Here is a 26192-nt window from a genome sequence, read left to right on the forward strand (position 1 = left end):
CAAAATCTGCAACATTCTTCCCATTGAGCTGTTGTCATTTCATGGTAGCATTGCTGGGAAAGCCAGCCACTGGCACACTCAAGAGAAGAGATGCATGAATATACAGCCTTCTTTCTCTAAATAGAACATCGTCTATGCTACTGAAGACAGGTGCTTGTTTAGCTTGTGCTGAGCACTCCCCAGACAAGAGGGTTGCAGCCATCCCTCCTGCTCTGGATTCTTGTGGGCTTAGCAATTTTCTTTAATGAGAAGCTGGGCTAGGGGCATTTATTATGGTGTAATGAGTGTGTTCAGAGGGAAATGAAAGGGCTGTGTTTGTTCATGTTCCTGAAAGTCAGAGCGATAAAAAGCAAGCAGTCTAGCTAGGCAGGGGTAGCACATGCCTTTAATCCCCACACTTGGGAGACAGAGGCAGGTGGATCTCTGAGTTAAGGGCCAGCCTGATCTACACAGAGAGAGTTCCAGGACAGCCAGAACTACACAGAGAAACCTGTCTTGAAAAAAAAAAAAAAACAAGACAAAACAAGAAACAGCAAGCAGTCTCATGGGTACTAAGTGAGAAAGAATTGTCTCATCTATGAAATGACTTTGGATAATATTAGCATCTCGCAAGATCTGTGGTTATATTATAACTCATCTTGTTTTTATTATGTACAATTCTGTTGGGCATTTGGAAACAAGAACTCATATGCTGTGTTGAGTTGCTGTGCGTTGGTGGGATTATATTGCATAATTCATATGCCACTTCCTATATTGTTAGTTCATACCCTTTATAGAAAGATAACGGCAAGAGGTTTCACTCCAATTTCTTACAACACATAAATTTGAGATAACTGGGCAGGGATCTTGTATCCTGAAGTTACCCATCCAATGCTCTTCTATGGGTCTTAAAGTTGAACAATGGGGGAGTCTAGCGACCCTTTGGAAATGGTGTGGGCCCTGGACTGGGACTGTTTTCATTAACAAAAAAAATCAATCCTTAGGGCTGGGAAGATGGCTCAGTGGGGAAAGCATGAGGACCAGAGTTCAGATTCCCAGCAGCCATATAAAAAGAGCTGAGTCCACCAGTGCATGCCTCTTAGTTCAGCACTGGGAAGGCAGAGGCAGGAGGATGTCTGCAATGTTGTTGTCTAGTCTTGCTGAAGTGATGATTTCCAGATTCAGTGAGGAACTCTGCTTCAGAAGTAGAGACTGATACAGGAAGACTTCTGATGTTAACCTCTGTGATGCAGGAAGACATCTGATGTTAACCTCTGGCCTCCTCATGCACTCACACCCATGGGCATCCTCTACACTCAAACACACGCATACCACACCACACATGCATGTAATGCTTTAAGCATCAGGTGTTGTGATGCCTCTGCAGTGAGACACCATCTCATCTCAGTGTGTCTGTTAATATTTTTAAAATGTGGCAGAAAAGAAACTCACACACGTGTGGTGGGAGTGTAAGCTAGTTCAACTGTCACAGAGAAGAATATGTATGCACCTCAAAGAGAGAAACCCAAAACAGAACTATCATGAATCGTTATTCAACCGTTGCTGACATAGCCTAAAGAGATGAAATTAGCATATTAAAAACATACCTGCACCAAACTATCATGATTTATTATATTCAACTGCTGGTTACATAGCCCAAAGACAAAAAAAATTAGTATATTAAAAACATACCTGCATAGCTGTGTTCATGTGACACTATTCTCAGTAGCTATGGAAATAGCCTGAGGGCCTGTCAGTGGATGAATGGTAAAGAAAATATGATATTCATAAACAAAGAAGTCCCATTCATCCATGGATATAATGTCCTGCCGTCTGCAGCGAGATAGAAAGTGAATATATTATGCCACATATTCCTTCTCATAGCTGGAAGCTAAAATGCCAGCTTCATGTAGAACATTGACTATTAGAGCTCCAGGAAGTGTAGATAAAGGGAGGCTGGGCTTGAATAGAACACACTGAGCAACATTAATACACATTCATCAAAATAGAGTATCATCAATAAAGGACATTATTATGATAACCAGTATTCAGAGGAGATTGTGTATACCCATTCCCCAGACAAAAAAGTAATGATTAGAACTTGGCCAAAGTATGTAAGATCAGCACTAAGCATTGGGAAAGATAGAGCCTAGTTTCTTTGTTCCACTATACTGCCAGAATTACTATACTGGAGAAACTTATGAGTCTTTCATCTAGGTAGTTGGTACCTTAAGTCAGAGGGACTCATGACTTGTACCATGCCACTCAAAGACTCTCTGGTATGAATGGCACCCAGAGACATGGTGCCTAGCACCCTCAGAGTTCCTACTCAACATCTGTCCATCTAAAACCCCAAGCCCTGGAGCTGGGGAGATGGCTCAGTTGATACAGCGCTTGCTTGCTACAAGCATGAACTAAGTATGAGCCACAGAGACTACACAAAACAGCCATGTGGAGACGTGAACTTGTCATGTTCTGGGGAGGTGGAGACATGCAGATCCCTGGAGCTTGTTGGCCAGTAGCCTAGCCCAGCTGGCAAGCTCCAGGTCAGTGAGAGAAGCTTCCTCAAAAAAAAATCAAGGTTTATCTCCGGAAGAACAGTATCCAAGGTTGACCTCTGGCCTCCATGCACTCCCACCTGCACAAGTACATGCACATCAGCACCCACACACATAAACACAAACACATGTACATAGAGATACAGGACACACAGGAACACATAAATTCCATACCTCAGCTCTTACCTTCTCCCCTCCTTGGTTTTTTGAGATAGCATCTCCCTGAGAGTCCTGGCTGTCCAAGAGCTCACTGTGTAGACCAGGTTGGCCTTGAACTCACAGAGATCCTGCCTGCTCAGTTGCTGAGATTAAAGGTGTATGCCACCATGCTGGGCCCAATCTCCATTACTTAGGACTTGGTTTAAATGTTTCTGCTTTTAATCTCATGTGAATTCAGATTTACAAAAACTTGCCACTGTAAATTAACTCGTATCTTCACATTCTCTCTGCTTTGTTTCTGGGGCTGGAATTTAGGAAGAAGAACCCCATCAAGAGCCCCAGTGTCCTGAGTTGGAACAGAAGATGCTATCAGGTACAGTACGGTCATCGTGGCTTGTCTTCGGCTGGCTGCTGTTACTTACAGCTGGGCTTGGCTCTGCCAAAAGATTTGTGGGTGACAAAGGCAAATCTCCCTGTTACAGATGGTTGGAAACAAGGCTAGAAGTGTTACTAGAGATGAGGTCCAGGCAGAACACCTGGCCAACAAAACACATCGTACTACAAAAATAGCTTGTCCCCATCCTTGTCCTCTTTCTTGCACTAGTAACATTTATGGATGAGGCGGTACTTAGAAGGGAGACTGTGGTGATGATGGTGATAGTATAGATGGTGGTGAAGAAGGATTTCAGAGTCAGGAATAAAGATAAGGAGTCTGTGAGATCCAGAGGGAAAGGAGGACACTGGGAAAACAAGGCCCTCTAAAGCAACATTACTGATGCTCATATGAACTCAGAGACTGATGCAGCATGCATAGGGGCTGAACAGGGCTGCACCAGGTCCTCTGTGGATATAAGACGGCATCCAACCTAATGTTTCCTACGGGATCCCCAAGGGTGGGAACAAGTGATTCTTGGGATCTTTTATTTTCTTTATTTGTCTTGTCCAACTTCGATGTGATAGTTTTTGTTTTATCTTGCTATATTTTATTGTTACCCCTTAGAAGCTTGCTTTGTTTTTCTAGTGAGAGATAGAAAGGGAGTGGATCTGGATGAGAGGGGTGTGAGAAGGAACTGGGCGGAGTAGAGGGAAGAGAAATGTAATCAGGATAAATCATGTGTTGGGGGGGGGTCCTATTTTCAATAAAAAGAAAAGGAGAGTAGTTGTTTACTGAAATCCTTATAATTATCTTGGGAGATGTTATTTGGATCCCTTGGCTGTTTTTCTTCTAAATGTTAGTGTGGAGTTAAGCCTGTAGTTTTGCTGAAGTTATTTATTTCATAATGGGCAGGGCTTATGTGGAAACAAACAAATGATGAGAAAGTTTATAACTTCAGACTGTAGCCAGTGATGATCACGAGAAGCAATGGTTGGAAAAATAAACGTTAGTGGGGAAGACTTAAACAGAGTAAAAGCTAACTCTCAAGACTCCCCGCCTTTGTTTCCTAACAACCACTGTGTTTTGTATGACTCAGTATTGAAAGATGGCTCCAGATATGAAGGTTGCTAGAAGACGCTTATCAGTTAGTAGAAATCAGGCAGTAAAGGTTACAAAAATCAACATGATAAAGGAAAGATGAAGCAAAATCAGAAAAAGAAAAGTAGTCGTCTTTGGCATGATGGAGGAAAAGGTTAGCTATTAGCCAGCCATGGCATCTTCTACTATATGTATTTGTTTATGTATGTGTTCATGTCATTGAGCATGTGGGGTGGTCAGCGTGCAGCTTGCAGGACTTGGTTCTCAGCATCTACCATGTAGGTCTCGGGGATAGAACTCAGGCTTGGTAGCAAGTGTTTATGCATTGGGCTATCTCAGTAGCATACCGTTTCCTTCTACAGCTATTCAGCCCTTGTTTCCATACCTGTATCCCCATCAAATATGACCATTGCTTTGGTTTAGTGACTCTTTCTAGGATACGCTCCCCTTGCAGATCCCTGTATTCCTTGCTCATTGGTTAGATGTTAGCTTTGATGTACTGTTCCCCCAGAAAACTTCCCTGATCACTTCATACTCCTCTGTGTCACTTTTCACCCTACTGCCTTTCTTTTTGGACACTTGGAACATAGAGCATACATATAACAGTCATTGGTAGGTCTCCCCCTACCAATGAAATTGTTAGATATCGGAGTGTGATTTCAATCCTCCTGCCTCTACCTCCAAGTGCCGAGGTTACAGCTGTGTATTGCTATACTCACTTTATGTGATGCTGGGGATTAAACCAAGGGCCTTATGCATAGTAGACAAGCACTCTTCCACCTAAGTTACAATCTCAGCCCTTAGGAGTCTCTTGGTAGTGAGTCCCCTGTGTGCATTTGTGTAAGGTAGTGTTTTTCTTCTGTGAGGAGATGAACATGGTTTGGTGAAGGCTATCTCTGTGCTTGGCTTTGATTTTTCAATTAAACAAAAAGAATCAGACATGGTGCTTGTAGTTGTGACAATAGAACGTGTTGAAGAGACAGATATGTTTATAACACAAGAAATGCTATGAGATGACAGTGCCATCAAAGTGCAGCTGGCTGCTGGGAAGAGGAGACAGCTGGTCCACACTGGGGACTGTGACCAGGAAGGCAGTGTCAACCTTGGGGTTGAAGACACTTGCAATGATGCTTGGAGTTGGAAAGGAGGGGCATAAGGCAGAGATGACATCACACCCTTTGTCCTGGAAAATGCCTCTAAGTGTCCCTTTGTACTTGTGCCCTTGATTGTCAACTCCTCAGATAATGCTCATTGCTGGGACCACACAAAATCAGCCAATGAGGAGATCAGGAGCCCAGGAGCGTAGAAGTGGTATTTGCTTTGTTCACTGAGTGTCTACTGTAGTTTGAGGGCATTTGTTCATATGTGTGGGAAAGCACTGCCACACTCAAAAGCTTTTCTTTCGTGAGTGTACACATGTAGGTGAGAGGGGTTTATAGGCATTCACAGGCATGTGCATGTGGGTGCCAAAGATCAACTTCAAGAATCATTCTTCCAAATTTGCATCTTGGTTTTTTATTTGTTTGTTTGTTTTTGAGACAGCGTGTTGCACTGGCCTGGATCTTGCCAAACTGCCTAGGTCAACTGGTTAGTGACTAAGCTCTGCCTATGTGCCGACCTAGAACTGGCTTTCTTAATGGGTTCTGAGGATTGAACTAAGGTTCTCATGCCTGCATGGCAAGAATTTTACCGAGAGGGCCATGTCTCTAGCCCTGTACAAGGATTTTCAAGGATACCATTGACTCCACTGAATTCCATGACATCCTAGGGAGAGAAGAATATTTCGTTTCCATTCTGCTAATGTCCTGGTCTTTAGGACCTCTGAGGGTGTCACTAGGAATCGGGCATCCTAATAAGAGTCTTCTCAGCAAATACACTGGGACTCAGAGCACAGCTGGGAAAAACACTTCTGTGGAAAAGGAGAAACTATGCTTAGTTTGAAAATTAGAATCCCAAGACAGGTAACATGGTGTACATCACACCAGTCATCCTGGCATTCAGAAGCAAGAGGATCATGAAGCCAGCCTTGGCTATGTAGTGAGTAAGACACTATCTGAAGAAAAAAAGAGAAGAAAGGAAAAAGGAAAGAAATTTAGAATCACAATTTCTTTGTTATTATTGTCAATTTATATTTGGGACATATGAATACGTGGCTTCTGTCTTATTATCCTAAAATTCCACCTAATAATTCTATTCTGTAAGTAGAAATTTCAAGCTAAAAACACAGTCTCTTACTACTTATTTATAGATTTAAGGTTTTATTTATTTGTGCATCTGTGTGAGATTTTCTGTACAAGTGAGCAGAAGGAGGCATCATATCTCCTGTAGCTGGCTTTATGTGTAGTTGTTACCTGCCCAGTATAGGTGCTGGAACCAAACCCAGATGCTCTGGGAAAGAAAAAAAGTACCCTGGTGTGAGGAGCGGGTGTGGCAGCAGTCCCAAGAAGGCGCCAGGGACTGCAGCTAAGTCTTATGACTTGCACCTGACTTCCTCATACACCTGAAAATAAGCCACAACCATCGTGAGAGCTGCGCAGGTGCACCATGATGCTGGCGGTTTAAACAAGTCCATATTTGGTGGAGACATGCCCCTGCCTCCCTGATTGGCTGAAGCTGCGTGCCTGGTGAGGTGACGCGGCCTGCTGTGAGTGGATGGGGACTGAGAGTATATAAGAATGAGAGGCCCAGGGTTCGGGAGAGAAAGATGAAGCAAGAGAGATGAAGACTGAAGTTTGCTGAATAAACTGCTGTTAGAAGGACTGGTGGTCGTGTCCTTCTTGCTGGTCGAGAGCAGATGCGACACCCTGGACCCAGAGCCATCTCTCCAGCTGCAGAGTCTCAGCATTTCTAAAATTCTGTGGATTTACTCAGTCCGTGCTTACTATAGAGAACTTTATTCAGGGCTTACTGCTGAAGGGCTATTTCTAGCTTAGCTTTGAGATATCCTATATTTGTGAATCATTCTTTGAAATTCTGTTAGGTACAAAGTGGATAGGTTGTGTTGGCTAAATTATTTCAAAACTATGAAAGTGTAATATCAGGAAGAATTTATTGGATGTCTACTATGTGTCAGATATCGTGTGAAGATATTAGGCAGCTAAATGCATAATTACAGCACTCTACCAACAAGAAATGAAGCCATTAAACACATTAGAAGAAATATATACTATACAAATGATAACCTTTAAACAAGTAAAATGTAAATTATGGAGAAACCAGAGTGCTGAGGAAGCCTTGTCGCCATGGGCCTTATAGTCAAACATAGCCTGTAATTTATAGAGACAGGGGACCAAGAACAAGAGCAGAACATAGCATGTGTCCAATGAGAGACAAAAACAGAGGGCCAGGGAGACAGTTTAGTCAGTAAAGAGTTTGCCTTGCAAGCACAAGGACCTGAGTTCAATCCCCAGCATTCATATTTAGAAAAACCAAACGCAACCCAAACCCGACCCAACCCAACCCAACCCAACTCAAACTAACAAATAAAAACAAAAACCAAAGCTGGTATTGTGGAGTGTGTGCGTACCCCCAGTGCTGCAGAGGTACAGAGAGCCGCTCTTCTTGGTCAGCCAGAGTCTTCTGTTTGTCAAGCTCCATATCAGTATGATTCTGTCCAAAAATAACGTAGGGAGCTGCAGAGATTACTCAGTGGTTAAAGCATTTGCCACGCAAGCAAGAAGAGCAAAGCTCCCAGAACCCATGTAAGTGTTTAGTGGGCCTGGCCACTTGCCTGTAATTCTAGCCTTGGGAGGCAGAGGTAGGGGACTGTGCCAGAGCAGGTTAGTGAGGCAGGGTAGTTGTATTGACGAAGTCTGTGCTTGATTGTGAGACTCTGCCTCAAAAGGCAAGGTAGAAGAACAAGACAGGAAGATCCCCAGTACTAACCTAGGACCTCCACATATGTGTTCATACACATGAGAACATGTATGCATACACATGCACACCACACATACATGCACATGAAACAAAGAAAAGTCAAAACAACAGCAAAAATATCAAAGTGGATGGTATCTGAGGGCTTACAACTCCAGGTTGTCTTCTGATTGGCACGTGTGTGCCTTCAGGCACTCCTATACACACACAAAAAAATGCACATGCTTGCACATGTGTGCACATACATGAGCACATGCACACATGCTCAAGAGTAGAGGACAACTGGAACTCTCAAGGGATGACATGACCAACTGGGGTATTCAGGATTTTTTCTCAGAGAACATGATATATGAAGCAGGCTACAAAGATGGATATAGAATTCGTTTGTCAAGAGATATACATTATTAGCCGGGGCATTAATAACGTGAAAACCAATTACTTTAATCGATATTACTCACAGTGATATCTACTTGGAGATCAGACCTTTTCTTGGACTGATGACCTAATCCTTAGGTGTCTGTTACTATATCTGGCCTTGAGATCTATAGTCTATATGTGTAGGGGCCGCCTGGGAAGCAATGGCAGTTCTGTGTGTGTGTGTGTGTGTGTGTGTGTGTGTTTAATCCTAATTACTGTCATTGTTCTCTGTTTTCAACAGTGCTTATGCTCACTTGAAGGGTTTCTTGACTGTAGTAGACAGAACCCCAGTGCCTACCTAGAAGCAGGTGTCATTTCCCTGAGCTTCCATGGACATCTAGCTAGCACACAGGTGTCCCCTTATATAATATCTGTTTCTCAGAGATGCATTGCTCAGTGCTATCCACTGCTGCTCCCTTTCAGCAAGGGGAACATGGAGCGGGGCTTGCAGGTAGATAACTGATTACTCTTACCTCCAGCCAGCTCTTCTTATGCCCCTTCCTCTTTGCTGGTCTTTCTCCCAGTATACTTAGCCACCACATGATCATCAACATCTTGAAACTAGAGCAGCTGGGAGCACATCAGTGTGGTGTAGTCTTCTCACAAGACCCTCTCTTGTGGGAACATATATGCTCCTCAGAGTAGAAAGGAGACCACGAGAGGAGAAACTCTTAAGGAAGAAAGGGAAAGAGAGGGTAATTGAGTCCATGCCATGTTAACCTGGAAGCGGAGAGTGTCTTCGAGAAGAAAGAAACAAGCCAGAGAAAGGCAGAGAGCCTAAGGCGAAAGGCAACAGAGGGCAGGGACAAAGGAGAACAAAGAGAACAAAGCATAATGAGCCACGTGTATGGAGATGCCGCAATGAAACACATAGGCTGGCTTAAAAATTAATAAATAAATACATCCCCTTGTTGAAGGATGGAGGGCACATGATGCCCCTCCACAACACTTAGCAAGGTGGGTAGACTCTTACTTAGGTTTCCTATCATTGCCCATATGCTGACCATGCTTTTGTGAATCCCCATTCCCCTGCTTCTGTAAGCAATTCCAACTAAACTCACTGGTTCACCAAGCTTGCCTGGAACAGAGTCTTTTGCTGGTGCCTTATTTCTGAAGCACAACCACATATCACCTCCTCCTCCTCAGTGTTTGGCTCCTAGCTTTTTGAACAGCAAAGGGTGGGCTGTCAGGCACACAGCCATTACTACAGTGGGATTTTAAATTTCAAAATTACCCAGAGAATGAAAACCTATGGAAGCTATTTTTAATATCAGCACATAGGCAAAGAAGGGTGGGTGGAATGGAGGGTGAGTAGGGGAGACACTGTTGGAGGTAATTCTGTCACGTGGCCATACCTTTCTTTACCCCAGCACAGGAATACCAAAATTCACGGACAAACACACCAAAGGCTCCATTAGGCTGTGTGCTTCCTGAGAGCAGTGGACTGTGTCTTAGTTAGGGTTTCATCGCTATGAAGGAACACCATGACCATGAAAACTCTTACAAAAGAAAACATTTAACTGGGGCTCTGCTTAGAGTTTCAGAGGAATATTCCATTGTCACCATGGCAGGAAGTATGGCAACATTGATGCAGACATGGAGCTTGAGGAGCCGAGGGTTTTACATCTTCATCTGCAGGCTGCAGAAGGGGACCATGTGCCACAGTAGGGCAAGTAGCACAAACATATGAGGACTCAAAGCCTGCTCCCACAGTGACGCACTTTCTCCAACAAGGCCACACCTACTTCAACAAGGCCACACCTCCTAATACTGCCACTCCCCGTGGGCCAAGTACCACACACACACATACACATACACACACACACACACACACACGGACACGGACACGGACACGGACACGGACACAAGAGTCTGTGGGAGTCAAAGCCATTCAAACCACTGCAGACTGCATCGGTTCAAAGATGAAGCCAGAGCCAAGGGAGATTGAGCTCAGTGAGCAAAGTGTTTGCTGTGCAAGCTTGAGGACCTGAGTTTGAATGCCCACACCTACACCAACGGCCAGCATGCCAGCAAGTGTCAGTTGGAAGCTGAGCCAAGCATATCTCATGGGCTGGTTGGTCATCCAGCCCAGCTGAAATGGCCAGTTCTAAGTTCTCTGCAAGACTCCATCTCAAAAAAATGAAGTAGACAAGTTGTCAATGCAGACCTACTGATGTCAACCTCTAGCTTGCACTGCCCCCCCCCAATCCCTCACAACATGGGCAAGCACACTCACTTCACACAAATACGCCCCTCACATGCTTGCATGCACATAACTTTTAAAAAGAAGGGAAAAATGAAGTCAGATTCTCCGTGGGAAGGTGAAATTTCAAAGATGCATCACATCTATTAGACAGAGTACTCAGTGTGAAAATAAAGGGAAGGATGTAAGATCGGGCTTACAAATGCACTGGGAAGAGAAAGACTGAGACTCTGGTTTTGTGAATAATCACAGCATGTCAGTGGAGGCTTTGTGAGTGGAAATACTCCACACTTATGCTCTTCTGTGCTGTAGTCAAGACTGTGTTGTTTAATAGACAGCAGGACAGAGCTACCTTACTAATAGTGACAAGAAGGGGGCCCAATGCCAAACAGAACCATTTGTCAGCACAAAGGTGCATCCTGAAGCTTGGCAGCCTGGTAAGCCCATAACTGGAAACAGCCGAAAACAGGGACAAACCTGCATATGTCTTGTTTTCTGAGAACAACCCCACTTCTCAGAAACTTCTATGCTCGAGGCCCTCTCTGACTATAATAATCAGGGTGGAGAAACAGAGCCACTAGGCTATAGATTAAGAGATGTTTGACGAGGGACTGGCTAATATAGCCTGCGCTCTGTCACTGTGAACTTCAGCCCCAGGAAAGCTGGTAGTATAACTCTAAGTCTGAAGGCCTGAGACCAAAGGAGCCACTGGTGTCAAATCGTAACCCAAGGTCAATGGAAGAGTTTTCACACTGCCTCAGTTCTTCTCGCCTCGATGTCGAAACACCTCATCTAAAAATGTTCATGGAAGAACTGTTGCCTCTGGCTGGGTTTCAGAGGGTCTGGTTTGTGACTGATTGGCCCCACACACTCGAGCAGAACCTCATCCTGGTAGAATTATGTGGCAGAGGACCTTCTGTCAGGGTGAAGAAGAAGAGAAGGAGGAAGAGGAGGAAAAGGAGGAAAAGGAGGAAGGAGGGAGGAAGGGGGAGGAGGATGAATAGGAGAGAAGAGGGGGAGGAATAGGAGCAAAGAAGGAGAAGGAGGAAGAGCAGAAGGAGGAGAGAAGCATTGACTAAGATGTAATCCTTTCTACAGACTGTGCCTCACTTCCTCCAACCCATCCCTACCGTCTAAAGTTTTCATAACTTCCCCAAATATCACCGCCAGCTGGGGACCAAGTGTTTAAGACAAGTACCCGTGTAAGCCATATTCAAATCTCAACACCCAACCCGAGCAAACAAGCTTCTCCTCTGGCTTCATTCCGACTCTCTATAGCATAGATGATTTTTCCCACTTCACAGGTAGACGGCTTTACTGAGAGCCCTCCTTCCTAATACTCACCTTCTGGAAACATCCTGACATAAATACCTAAAATTAGCCTGTGCGCCTTGGGCCTGGTCAAGTTCACCCATAGAATGAACACTTTCCCCAGGGTAGGTTCCTTTCCTATTAGCCTGTCCATGGAACGTGTTCCTTCCTCTGAGTCCTCTATGCTCATCTTACATTTTATTTTAGAAAGCAACTCTTTGGGTTTATGTATGTATTTGTTTTATGTGCATATGTGTGTGCCTGCATGCATATACGTGCACTCCCTGTGTGTTAGACCCTGAAGAGGTCAGAAGGTGTTAGATCCTTTTGAAATGGGGTTACAGGTGTTTGTGAGTAGTCGTGTGGGGGCTGGGAACTGATCCCAGGGCCATGAGTAATAAGTGTTCTAAACCAGTGAGTCATTCGTCACCCCTCTTTCCCAGTACCCGGGGGCATAGTGGGGTAGAGGTCTGGGGGTGGGGGTGGGGGTGAGAAATAGGAGAGAGACAGAGACAGAGGCAGAGAGGGAATTTTACTTATCGAATTAAACTTGTATCCAGATCTCAACTACTTCTGGTCAGTGTTGCAAAGATTCCCAGGGTCAGCCGTGTAACTTAGAGCTACCAAGCAACTGTGGAGTTTAGCGAGTACACCCTCTTTTTGCCAAGGGTCCCCTGGGGCTGATTGGGATCCAGCAAATTTTCAGAATTGGCAGGGTGACACAGTTTAGGCAAGTTTTCACTTCCTGTGGTTTGTAGGTTACTTAAGTGTGAAGTAACAAACCTCAAACGGTTAAAATTCTCCAACCGAAAATGGTCACAGTGAGCACAAGGAGACAAAGCTCTGTGGTGTTTGTAGCCTGGGAGGAAGTGAGACCAAGGCTTGGCGAGCAGAACCTGGTTTTTCCATACATGAAGCTAGCCCTGGGGGAGGGCCATCTGGGCAGCGGTTAGAGTCAGGCCTTCTGCCTGGGTAAAGATAGCAAGGCATGTTTGTTCACACAAATAAAATGTCAGGTTCTCTTTTTGCCTCCTCTTCCCTCCCTCTATTCCCCTCCCATTTCCCCCTCCTACCTCCCCCTCTGCCTCTGCCTCCGCCTCCGCCTCCCCTCCCCCTCTCCTCCCTCTGTGTGTGTGTGTGTGCATGTATATTTACATGCGTGTGTGGTATATGTGGAGTCTGGAGGATGGCAGGGAGTGCCTTCCTCAGTGACTCTCCTACTTACACAGTGAGGCAGGGGCTTTTGATTGAAGCCACCAGAGCTTGCCTGGTCTAGCTAGACAGCTGGCTCCATGGTTCCCTTGTCTCTGCCTCCCTAGTACATAAGTAGGCCACCAGGCTAGGCTTTCTGTTTACATGTATGCTCTGGGCCTGACCTCTTGTCCTTTACATATGTGTAGCCAACACTTTACCTACTGAGTCTCTCCTCATGCCCATGGAGCCGCCTCCCCAGCGGAGCTTTTCTGCGTTCCTTGTAGAACAGTCTAAAGTGAGCCCTCCACTAAAATAAGCTATCTGAAACACACATGCCCTTTGATGGCACAAATGATTCATGTGTCGCCCACCCAGAGTCTCCCCAGGCTCTGGCCAGAGAGTAGATAATTACTCACACACCAAGGTGAGGGGAAAGACAGGTAAAGTGGCAGAGGTGACTCCAGCTATTTGGGAGGCTGAGGAAATAGGAACTCATAGTCAAAAGCTACATAGGCTACAGGGTGAGTTCAAGGGCAGCTGGGCAACTTAGTGAGGCTGGAGAGCCGAGTTTTAAATAGAGTTAAAGGGGGGGAGGAGGTTATAGCTTAGTAGCAGCCCAGCTGCTTAGCTAGTGCTCTTGGGTGTGCAAGGCTCCCGCTTTAATCCCCAGGACTAGGAGGGAGGGTTAGGCGAACCTTTTACAAGAGGTTTTACTGGGATTAGTGGTGAGTTTCTAGGGAAATCTGCCTGCTCCCCACTCCTTCATCCATAAGACTCTTAGGTTTGCATGGATTGTGACGTCACTGCACACCAGCACTGTGTTCTCCCTGGGCTTCTCTATGCCACCTTCATTTGTTACAAGCAAGGGGAGAGGGAGAAAGAGAGGGAGGGGGAGGAAGGGAGAAGGAGAGAGAGAGAGTAAGAGAGGAGAGAGGAGAGGGGGAGGGGAGGGGAGGGGGAGGGGGAGAAAGAGAGGGGAGGGAGGAAAGGAGAGAGGAGAGAGACCAGAACAATCCTTTAATACAGTGAGCCAGGCTTGTACGTGGCTATTGCCAGGTTGGGCGGAGTGCTAAAACATGCCAAACATCCTGAATGAAACCTGGGTCATAGCAGGTGCTTAGTAGGTATCTGGATGAGGTAGGGATGTTTGTCTAGTCTCTTAAACTATTAGTTCAGGTGGGTGAGCCAGAAACCAAACGCTTTATCTTCTGTTTGTTGTTTTCCTTCCGCTTCCCACACAATGCCTGGAATGTGTAAGAACTCACTGAATCATGAACCAGGGACTGAGTCAATTAGAGTGATGTAAAGACTTTTGCTCATTTGGGGATTCTGTAAACAAGAAGTTACTCAGGGTGCTCCATAGGATGTCAGAGCTGAGTCAGACTCGGATCCTGCCTCCAGGAAACCAAATGTTTCCTTTATCTCTAGTTTACTGTCTTTCCATGTGCTTAAACCTAGGGCAGTTTCTGAGGCCTTTTACTAGGAAAAACAAACAACAAACAAAATTATCATGGATCTCAGATGACTTCGAACAAAGACTGGTTTCCTGAGTGCAGTTATGAGTCTTAACAAGGGCTTGGGGGTGTAGTTCAGTGGTAGAGAGCTTGCCTAGGCTCTGGGTTCTGCATTGAACTCTCAGCATCTCAACAAACAAATGAGTGAAGGGAAAAAAATTGATCATCTAACCTTCTAGCCTACATATCAAACCACTCGCCTTTGTTTCACACACTAGAGGTTGGATTTCACTCTCTTCCTGAAAAGGTGGGAAGAGGAATCAGTCTCAAGGAAGTGAAATGTGGCAGAAGGCCATGAACTCTGACCTAATTCATAAGGAAACATTTCTTGAATTTACTATTGATCCTGCATTGTCAAATATAGATAGGAAATAGAAGAGAATTGTTTATTATTATTATTGTTTATTATTATCATATTATTATTATTATTATTATTATTACTGCTTAGTGTCTTCTACACTGGTTGCCTTAGACAAAGAAGAACCATTTCTCTAGTGACCAGAGAAGGGAGTAACATGTTCCAGGGGAGAGGAAGGCAGCAATGGTCCCTTCAGGGTCTGGGATGGAAAGAGATTTCTTTGTTTGCTTTAAATGATATGAAATATTCTTCTAGCCCACTGCCATTTTGTATCCAGAAGGGAGTCAGCCAGTGGCACAGAATTTCTAAGTTCTTAGTCCCCTCTTTAGCTAAACTAAACTTAAAAAGTTCACCAAGATGGCAACCTCTGTACAAACACTGGCTTTCCTTAATTCAGAAAATGCCCTGGGGCATTAATTGTTCATGAATAAGAAAATGCCAAAGAATAATAAAAATGAGGCTTTGGCTTAGACCTCTGCATTTAGCTGCTTTCCCATTTGACCTGCGGTTGCTTAACTGGATATTTGTGTCCTAGACAGTGGCTTAGAGGTTCCACTTTGGCCTTAACTGAGATTGACACTGTGTCCACAAGGAAGATACCCTGGTGGCTCTGTTTCTTATGAATCTACATTCTCTATGTCTCTTAAGACAATGAAAGTAGAGGCATGGAAATTTCCAGAAGTTTACCTACAAGATATATTGGTTATCTAGGGTAAAATATTCAGTATGGTAATTTGTAGAATTGAACTGCCTGAAATTTTAATGTCACAAAATCTGTACCTATACTACTCTAGATTTTAATTGTGACTATTGTGTTCGTATGCAATATATATATATATATATATATATATATATATATATATATATATATATAGTCATGTGTGCAAGTGTATGTGGAGGTCAGAGGACACTTTTGTGAATTGCTTCTCTCTTTCCAAATTCAGAGGTCAAGCTTGGGTTTCCAGGCTACCCAGGAAGCACTTTTACCCACTGAGCCATCTCCAGACCCCAATTTTACCTTTTAAAATATATTCTTTGTATGCTTCAAACTGAGTGTGGTCTCTTGGCCAAGAACTCTTGGAGGAGGAAGTGTTGTGAAGGGGATATTTGCGTACGAAGTCTGAAGTCAGGCTCTCCAAGCTTCTCTTGGAAAAACCTGTAAGTCCTGCCCACTTCTCTTTTCACTCCCCCCTGTATGGGTTTGAACCCCTAACTCGCTCCCTTTTTGGAGTGTTCCTTTCTTCCCATTCTCAGGATGCAGAGAGCAGAAATTATCTAGAAGTTCTAGCGGGCAATAGCATGAATGTCTAAGATAGAAATCTCAGAGAGTCATGGATACCGTGATTTTTGCTGGTTATTCTTGTCCCTTCCTCCTCCTCCTCCTCCTCCTCCTCCTCCTCCTCCTCCTCCTCCTCCTCCTCCTCCTCCTCCTCTTCTTCTTCTTCTTCTCCTCCTCCTCCTCCTCCTCCTCCTCCTCCTCCTCCTCCTCCTCCTTTTCCTTCTTGAGACAAGGCCTCATAAAAGGTTGAACTCTCTACATGGCTGAAGGTGACCCTGAACTCCTGACCCTCCTGCTTCTACCACCTCCTAAATTTTGGATTACAGGTGCCACCATGCCATCCACATTCAGCTCATTTATTCTCATACATACTCTAGTTCCACCGGTTTTGCAGATGTGATATCTTACCAGATGTTTTGATCTCTCAAGGCGGGTCAGTAGACCCATCTCCTCAATGGCTACACAGGGGGATTCAGACTGGTCCTCACTGTTTCTCCAGAGCCCTCAATATAGCAGTGGCAAACAATGAAGTTTGGGTGTGTGGCCAACCATCTCAGCTGCCCATGTTCCCTTCTTGTCAATGTACTGTCCCCACTTCTAGCACCTGTATGCCTTTGCACAGAGTCTCTTCCTACTTGTCTTGGAAATGGTCCCCTCTGAGAACAGCTCCTCTTTAGTGAATGAATGAATGAATTAATGAATGAATGAATATGACAGTTTTCTCCCTTTTGCAGAGGATGGTATAGCATGTTCTGCACTCCCAGTTTTCCCAGCAGAGTGAAGCCGTGCTACCCTCAGGAGTATCTGGTGGATATAACTCCCTGGCAATTCTTTCCCTTGCCTATCTTATCCCTACACCTAGCAACTCTTGCCTCAACTGCTCTGGTCAATATGTCTGTCTCATGGTCAGCTCTGAGAGGACCTAAAAAGAGAGGGTCCATTGAGCATACTCAAGGATTAAACACTACTGTATCATATTTGAAAGAGAACACTTACTGAACAGGTGAAGAGAGGCAGTTGATTAGAACGGGTGGAGAGAAGAGTCGGCTAAAGAGGTGGATTCTAGTAAATGGAATCTAATGTGATGGGTAGCAGAAATCAGCAGAAGTAAATGATCTGTGTGTACCTTGGGAGAGTCAAGTCGGCAGCTTGGTTCTGAGAGGCTGAGTCTCTTGGAAAATGACTCCTTCATACCACTCCCGGGTTTCAGCACCAGAGGAATGATGAGAAGGAGGAAGCCCCGACTCTTCTACAGTGTGGAGATTTCTATTGTAGATATGAGGGAGAAGGCAGGCAGAGGGAAGAGTCCATACTGAACATGGCTGGCAGAGTAAACCAGGCCTTGAGAGGAGACCAGAGGAATGAGAGGAGACACAGGGAGGAAGAGCAAGAGAGGAGCTGATGACCAAGAGAGGTGACCCGGGCCAGGAGACTGGCATAGCCTAAAATGGCAGAGTTCTATTGGCGTCAGGTTTGAGGAAGGGAAGTAGAAGCTCAGCCTGTGAGAAGGAGAGGTTTAGGGTAGGGGATGGAATGGAGCCACAGGTAGTAAGTGAGACCTGTCCCAGGTTTCCTTGAGACCAACATCTACTGGATAATAATAAAATTGTGACATGTAACAGGTTTAAATATAAGTTAACGTATGTTCTTTAGAGTACTCATACCCGATTGGTCAGCATTATAGCTTGCCTCGAAATTTCATACTTGATGGTCTTTTGCAGTTGTAATGTTCTAGTTGATCTATCTGTTAGATGTTTGATGATTGGTGAAAAGAAGTGATATTTATTCATCTTTAATTTCACTGTCTTGAAGCATATCTGTTCCCATATTTCAACTCAATTTGTGTATGCTTGATCTGACTTTGGATAAATTTAAATCATGGTGTAGTTTAATTTTGAGTACTAAACCTGTACCCCAGTACTAAACCTGCACCCCAGTATTCATCTCAATTGCTCATTGGCTCTGTGTAAACTTTTCTTGAGGGAAAAAAATCAGCAAAAAATCAGCTTGGGAAAGAACACCTCTGGCTCTTTATCCCTCATACAAATGTTGAAAGAGAACATAAAACACAGCAAAGTGTTAAAGCCTGTTCTGAAATAATGTTTTCCTGTCAGCAAATTAACAGATTCTGGCTATAATTAGTAAATAAAGGAAATGCATGTCTATATTCCTCATAGCCACTGAGAAAATAGAAAATAATTCTGAAATCCCCCAAAGAGAGACCCTTACTACATGACTAACACCCTCCGGCGCATCCATTTAATTGTAGATTTTTGTTTGCTCATAGTCTTTAAACAAACAAACAAACAAACAAAAAACAAAAAAAAAGCTCAGTTTCCAGGTTCCAGTTTCTACAGAAAGTGCAACAAGTAAGAGAAGCAGGCCTGTGTTCCTAAAGAAAACTCCAGTTGTGCTCTCTCTCTAGCTGCCCCTCTGTATCCTGCCAGGCCCAGGCCGAGGGCATCTGAAGCTTAAGCTCCTGGCTTAGAGGCTTAGGTTGTGAAAGGAAGTAGGAGCTGAGGAAGAGACACAAATAAGAAGCCATGCCATTTTTCAGACAAGAAGAAACTCTTCCCACGTGTTTTGTGAACCATGTTGTGTGTTTTTGCTCCTTTAGTAAAAGTTTCTGCTTTGTTATCAAAGGATCCAAGAAGACAGTATGGGGCTGTTGCTATGGAAATGGGAGAGGAAATGCCCGTACCAAGCCTGTGAGTGCTTACCTAAGCCAGAGATCTTTGCGCAATTCCCCAGCTTCCTGCAGTTGTGTGTTACTTGGTACGAGGGGCTAATACTGTACTGTGTAAATGCTCTTCCTGGTTTCAGTGATGAAAGGTTACGAAAGCTTTCACAACTCTGAAGATACCACTGAGAAATGCAGTCGTATCCTGGGTGGTGTGGCTGGACCATTGGCAATAACCAGCTCTATCATGATGCTGCAGTAGCTGTCACCAGGGATAGCCTGGGACCTGGGCTTCTCTAGAGAAGGGAGAGGCTCCTGCGTACTTCTGAGGGCACTGGGGTGGCAGTTGCTTGCCTCTGTTCTTGCTTGGAAACGCTGATGAGGTTAAATTGCCTCAGGAGAATTTTTCCATCTGGCCGTGTGCCTGGCACCTTGCAGATGGAGTTTTGATCAAGTACGATTCCAGTGTGTGTAGGAATCATGGAAAATTTCAGCTTGTTATGCTAAGGAGAAGGAGACAAAGGGACAAACTGCCCTTAGCTTCCTCCAAGCTATGGAATCAAAGACTCAACAAGTAGATGTACATTTCACCAAATCCTGGTTCTAATATTTGTCTTAGTTGTAATATGGTGGCATCTGCCCATTCTGGACATATTTAACTTGTCCATGTGCTCCCTAAGTATTTACAGAGCCTTTGCTCAGTGTTGGGTGAAGACGGGGGCGTCAGGTTCACATACTTGATGTTATGTTCATTTAAAGCCATTATTCTTGGCAACTTTAAAGTTCATGTATCCAGAACTTTATATAAACTTTCATAATATTTTCAATGTGGATTCTTTTCACAGATGCCTTTTCTATAGTATGTGGTTTATTCCAATGATGCAGAAAGACATAAAGAATGTGGACAATTACATGAATTTCTTAAAGTGACTACAAGTTCCTCAGCTAGCCCTTTGATTATCCTGAGGCCAGCTACCAGCTAATTTTCAGGATCGCGTTATCACAACCGATTTACTGTGACTGACTGCACAGGTGCTCAAGCTGGTGTCCATGACAACAATAACAACAGCTAAAACACTCCTGGAATACTTAGGATGTGTGAGGCACCTTGCTCAATGTCTTTGGTAGAGTGACCATCTAATCCTCTTAGTAACACAGATAGGGGTATTTTGTTTCTCCTTTGCAGATAACTCAGCAAGCTTTAAAAGTCCTTCTATCTAAGGTCTCATAGCAAGAACAGGATGAATCTAGGATCCAGGCCTGATTAAGTCCAAAGGCATTTTAACTCTTGTCCTTTCTAATAGCGTCTCAAATTCAGTATGTATTCTAGACAGATTTGATAATGTTTCATCAATACCACGTCAAGAAGGTTAGCTTTATATGCCTCTGATTTAGCAAAGTTATCAGCAGAGACTTTAGGTCTGGTGCCATTTAGAAAGCCCCACCCCATAGTTTCCCCCAATGAAGCGGGAACTCTGAGGTCTAGTGGGTTCTTAGAATCTTCTCTGGACAAACAATGTCATGCTTTGATGAAGATAAAGTAGAAAAATGAGACATCATGTTTCCACTTAGCTTTGATGGACTTGAGTAGGTGTTTAACTCTGACTTTATCAGGACATAATATTTACATCAGTAGAAGCAAAGGCAATAGACCCCTATACACCACCACCCTGAACTTGCCTTTTTCTCTCTGTATGGGACTAAAGACATATATATGCCTTTAAAATGATAACTACTGCCTGGCTTATCACTGACCTTTTTGGGTCCAAGTTTTGCCTATTTTTATAAATCTTACACACATTGCTATGTACTTAGCCATAAAAATCTTACACTCAGACTGGAAAGTCCAAGCTAGATTCTCTGGTATCACTGAGATAAGATAATATAAAGCAAGACGTAATCCCAATAACCCCTTCGGATGGCCCGTATCTTCCAGACGTTCATGACTGTGAATGTGTTCCATCGCCAGTGTCAGAGATGGGCCAATTATTCATACTCTTCTTCATATGTATTCTCTTCTGTAGCCATAGAATACTGATATCACTGTGTGCGGTCACAGTCTCATCTATAAAATTACATTCCTACCACCTTCACAGAAGAGGGCAGGCCAATGGTACGTAAGCTCAAGTTGTCAAGGCTTGTCTTCATTTGTCCTCTGTGAGGAGATCCTGATACAGGGATTCTAATATGGCTTCTTTAGCTTGGAAACGATATCAATATCAGCAAGTACAAGAAATAGCTATGAGAAAACATGGGAGATACTGCCAATCAAATGTTGGTTATTAAGAAACGATTATTAAGAGAAGAATCACATTGATACTTGGATTTTCATGTACTGGGGACTTTGCAATGCACCACAATGCCAGACAATTTTTTTTCTGTTCCTACTACTTACAACCAACCTTTCCCAAATTTTGACTGATGCATGGTAAGCAAGGGAATGTGGCTTCTTTGATTTTTAATACTATTTTCATTTTTCCTATAAGCATACACTATTCTAAAATATATAGTGATCTATAACAAAAACATCATATCAAAATATAACATATCATAACATATCAACATAGCAAAAAATGAACAAAAAAAACATTTAATATTAAGTGAAAAAGTAAGGTTTAATTTGGAGCTGTGATATTAACTGCAGAATACAAACAATGAATGAGGCCCAGCTTTGCCCAGGTGAGGAAATGAGTGTTCACATCACATGCTTACCTTTATAACTTTAGCTCCCAGCATGCTAAGTAGACAGGGAATGCTGCTTCTAAATGAGTGTAGGAGTTAGAGATGAACTAGTGTCTAATGTTCCAAGGTCATGGTAATGAGGTTTCACAAGCTTAAACTGAAGAAAAGGGAAGAATATTCAGATATGACAAATTTTATAACTCCTAAATAGATTTAACGTTGTTCTTAGAAAGCCTTTAATGTCGCGTCTGCTACACTGAGGTACATCGTCTGCTACACTGAGGGTTCTGGAATGCTTCCTTCAGGGGACATACATTCTCCTTCCTGTCAGCCAGGTGGGACTATGTCAGGACCTCATAAAGATCAACCCATGTACTGAAGATGGAGAAGAAAATGTGTAGACATCTTCCTTTCTTATAACCAGAAAGCAATAATGACAAGCTGTCTGTCTTTTTGTAGTATTATCTTGTGTGTAAGAAACCCAAACTGAAACTTACATTTCATTTACCCTTCTGCTTCTTGTTAATTCTACTGTCAGCTAAACCAATCCTAAATGTGCATCTTTTTTGTTGTTGTTTTGTTTTTTGAGGCAGTGTTTATCTGTGTAACCCTGGCTGTCCTGGAACTCACTCTGTAGACCAAGCTGGCCTCGAACTCAGAAATCTTCCTGCCTCTGCCTCCCAAGTGCTGGGATTAAAGGCGTGCGCCACCACTGCCCGGCCTAACTGTGTATCTTATACAGGATCTTGTTGTGTGAGCTCTTCCTGGGGGATATATAAACAAATGTTTACTCAATCAAGACAGAGGACCAGTGATGGACCAAAGTAATGATTTCACCTCCCAAAGTCCAATGAATTTACTGGGCTTACTTGCATGTGTAGGGGGTTACTTATAGGAGAACAGGTAATCCCCAAACAGCTGCACCCCCTCCCCAAATCTCACCTTAGCATGTATGCTGACATCCCCATAGTTGTATAGAAGGAAGTTTCCCACACTCAGTCTGTCATGTACAGCTGGATGGGTTGTGTAGGAAGGAAGGAATGGAATCTTAGGTGAGGCTCTAATGACCTTCCCAATCCTCCCCTTCTATGAAGGAACCTCAAAAGACAGCCTCGAGGACCTATTTTGTACAGTCAGCTCTCCTGAAGGATGGATGGCTTTGATGCTCTAAGAATAGCTTTTCACAAAAGGTCTGGAGACATAGTGAAGGAAAGATCTCATCTTTGTATTTTGTTTTGTTTTTGTTTTTTGTTTGTTTGTTTGTTTGTTTGTTTTTCAAGACAGGGTTTCTCTATAGCCCTGGCTGTCCTGGAACTCACTCTGTAGACCAGGCTGTTCTCGAACTCAGAAATCCGACTGCCTCTGCCTCCCAAGTGCTGGTATTAAAGGCGTGCGCCACCGCATGCCTGGCCTCATCTTTGTATTTTTATCTCCATCTGAGCACCCAACTCAGAGCTGAGCAAGTCCTGGTATGTCTTAATGAATGGAGACATTGAATACAAGGAACATGGACAGCTATTTATGTGCAACTGTGTTGGAGTTGTGAGCATCTGAAGATGAAAAAAAGAAAAAAAAAACATTGTCACTTCAAGGAGTTGTTAATAAAGTAGTGGAAGAGAACGTCGCTGACTGCACCTAGCACACTCAGATCGGTCAAGGCGGGAACAAGCCAGTCTCCTGGTTTCACAAAAACAAGACACCTGTTTATTTCTCCTTTCACCCCAGCACCTCTAGCTCTTTGGCATCTGCTGGAAAAGGCCGAACTTGGCTTAGGGTAACCATGACGCCTGTGCTTTGAGAGCTGGTCTTTCTCCCTCCTGCCTCTGGTGAAGCCTAAGAAAGGTTGTTCTAGGGACTTCTGAATAGCCTGAGTTAGCTGCCCTTGGAACTAGGAGGAAGTGGTCCCCTAGCAACAGCAGCCTCTGAAAGCCTCTTAGCCCAGTACTTCTCTGGCTTTTTGTTCCTGCTCCTGCATGTTGCCTCTCAGCAACAGGCCAGAGTGACTGCGCATGCTCTGAGGGAAGACTAGCCAGTTAAATTCTGGTGGTTCAGTTTTTCCAAGCCAAAGGCTTTCTTCCTCTTTGGGTCCAGCTTCCTTGTGCGATCTGGGGCCCATTTTGCTGTTGGTTAGACTGTAATTACCTCAGACCTTCCTTCCTTCCTTCCTCCCTTTAACTTTTGACCCAAAATGGAAACGACTGAGGTGACAAGAAAACTTTAACCAAGCTTTCCTACACTGGAATATTTATTGCACATTTTCCAAACTTGCTAAATTTATTAAGAAGGGCTAAATTTATTAAGAAGGTTTAGTATATTTTTTTGTTCTCTCCAAAAGATCGATCCTTATCTCACTCATTCATTCTATTTTTCTATTGATACCAAAAATATTTTTATTCCTTAATTATATCAGTACCTTAATAAAAATGTAAATATGCACGAGATATATGGGACAGGATAAAATGTCCTCCTAGAGAGTGTTGGCTGTACTACTTTGGGTTCCAGAGACAGTCCTGACCAGAGGCATTGGTTCGGTCCCTTCTGAAGCCCCAGCCTTCTATATTAGCATTCTATTACAGCACAGAACTCTAACACATACCTTACCCTGCTGGCAGGAAATTCCTTGTTTTACTTTCAAACAGCAACTGCACAGCAGAGCACCAGACTCACAGGAGATGACTATGTATCTGCCCAGCACTTAACAACTTCTGCTGTTGAATGACAGCTGGTAGCTAGTTGTAACTGAGACTGATGGCATCCTGAATCCTAGTCTGCTAATACCCTTAAATGTGGACTCTCCATCTACTCTTTCAACTATCAAGTATTGGTAGCTGAGTGTCTCCTAAGTGGGAGACTCTGTACTGTCTGGTGGGTGGGTGGGGCATGAAAACATCACAGTTGGTTTTCAGGTCCCAAAGAAATAAATGGCTAACTGATGTGTCTATTAGCATGCCAAAAACACATCGTTGGCCTTTTTAGGATCACTCAGTACCTGTGGCTCCTCCCAGCACTTCTTGCCCAGCCTCCTACCCTGAAGCTCTGCAGCCTAGAGGCTCCCCCCCGCCCCCTTCTGCCTTCCCATTCTATATATAAATCTGCCATTTTGGCCATGAGCTCTCTTGACTCTCTTCCTTCTCTTTTGGTCTTCTTTCTTGTCTCTTTCTCTTCTTTCTCTTCCACTCTCTGACTTCTCTCTCCTCTCATGGCCCTGTTCAGGTTTGCTAGCTATGTTCAATCTGCTTTTTTCTCTCCTTGCTCTGGGATCTTCCAGATGTCTCTGGCTGTTCTCTCCTTCATATCTACAACAAAAACTATATCTAGGAGGGTCATGTTCTCATTCGCATCCATTCGTGACCTTGAAGAGACCTCAGTTTCAAACAGACAATGTGCTGTGTTGTCTGTAAGTCTTGTGGGTTAAGTATCTCTTTCATCACGCTGCCCTAGCAAAAGTGATGGTGGTGATTTAGAATAAAACCTCCTTTCTTTGAGAGTGGTCCAACAAACTGAAGTACGAAGAGAGGTGTGAGCTTTATGTCTGTATTGTTGATAGAAGACTTCATTTCTAATGCAGTGAGTCCAGCTCTTGTTATTATCTTCTTAATAATCAAGATAAAAAAACAGTAAGCCCCCTGCCTCATGATGTCCTGTTTGTACCCTCCTGAAGTGTTTCTAATCAGTGTGACATATGTCAGCATAAGTGACAGAAAACAGAAGTCGTTTATCTGCGACCTGGAAAAAGTAGAAAATGAATCCTAGCTTGGGGTGGGATTTGAATTGTTACTGTTTAAGCTATGCTTCCCCCCAACCACCCCACATAATTTTCCTCTAGTGAAAAAAGGAAAAATAAATGTATCTAAGCAGCTAATTAATCCCCCAGTAACAAGCTCTTCCCTCTTTAGCTGTATCTCTCAGAGGGATGGAGGTGCCTTTCCAGTACACTGCTCAGTCACAGTCATAACCATTGGGGTCACAGAAAGCCAGAAAAAAGAAAAAGAAAAGAAAAGGTAAAAAAATTATCAATGAATGAAAATACATGGGAAAAAAAGACCAGGTCAGACAGCTCACTGTGTCCCCTTTCAGGTCTGCTCAGCCTAAAGGGAAGCAGAAACTAAAGGCTGATGTTGACATCCAGGTGACAAGCCTTGGGGAGATCATTTCAGACTTGATCACTTTGTCTCTGCCTCATGATCATGTGAAGATTCAGGATGTGGAGAATATGAGGCAGCTGATGAAAGTGGTCTCTAACCAAGCAAATGGCTTGTGCCCCAGGGCAGAAATGGCAGTTAGGCTTCACCTCCCAAAAGATTTCCTATCTTCTGAATCCTGAGGCTAGGACTCTGGCATAACTAACCATCTTTCTCTTTCATCTATCTATCTATCTATCTATCTATCTATCTATCTATCTATCTATCTATCTATCTATCTATCTATCTATCTATCATCCACTCATCTTCCTTCCTTCCTCCCTTCCTCCCTTCCTCCCTTCCTCCCTTCCTCCCTCCCTCCCTCCCTCC

At 43.7% G+C, this 26192-nt stretch overlaps 1 protein-coding gene across 1 annotated transcript in view; it reads left to right on the forward strand.

Annotated features, from left to right (window-relative positions):
• LOC108168726 overlaps positions 1-26192 on the forward strand; it is a 107934-nt gene that overhangs the window by 74770 nt on the left and 6972 nt on the right. The window contains exons 2-4 of the mRNA XM_017319361.1: positions 3012-3069; positions 19143-19257; positions 25759-25960. Of these exons, the coding sequence (XP_017174850.1) occupies positions 3012-3069; positions 19143-19257; positions 25759-25960 (375 nt within the window). The remainder of the gene's footprint in view (positions 1-3011; positions 3070-19142; positions 19258-25758; positions 25961-26192) is intronic.

The sequence above is a fragment of the Mus musculus genome, chromosome 2 (assembly GCF_000001635.26).
Source record: "Mus musculus strain C57BL/6J chromosome 2, GRCm38.p6 C57BL/6J".
Lineage (NCBI taxonomy): Eukaryota > Metazoa > Chordata > Mammalia > Rodentia > Muridae > Mus > Mus musculus.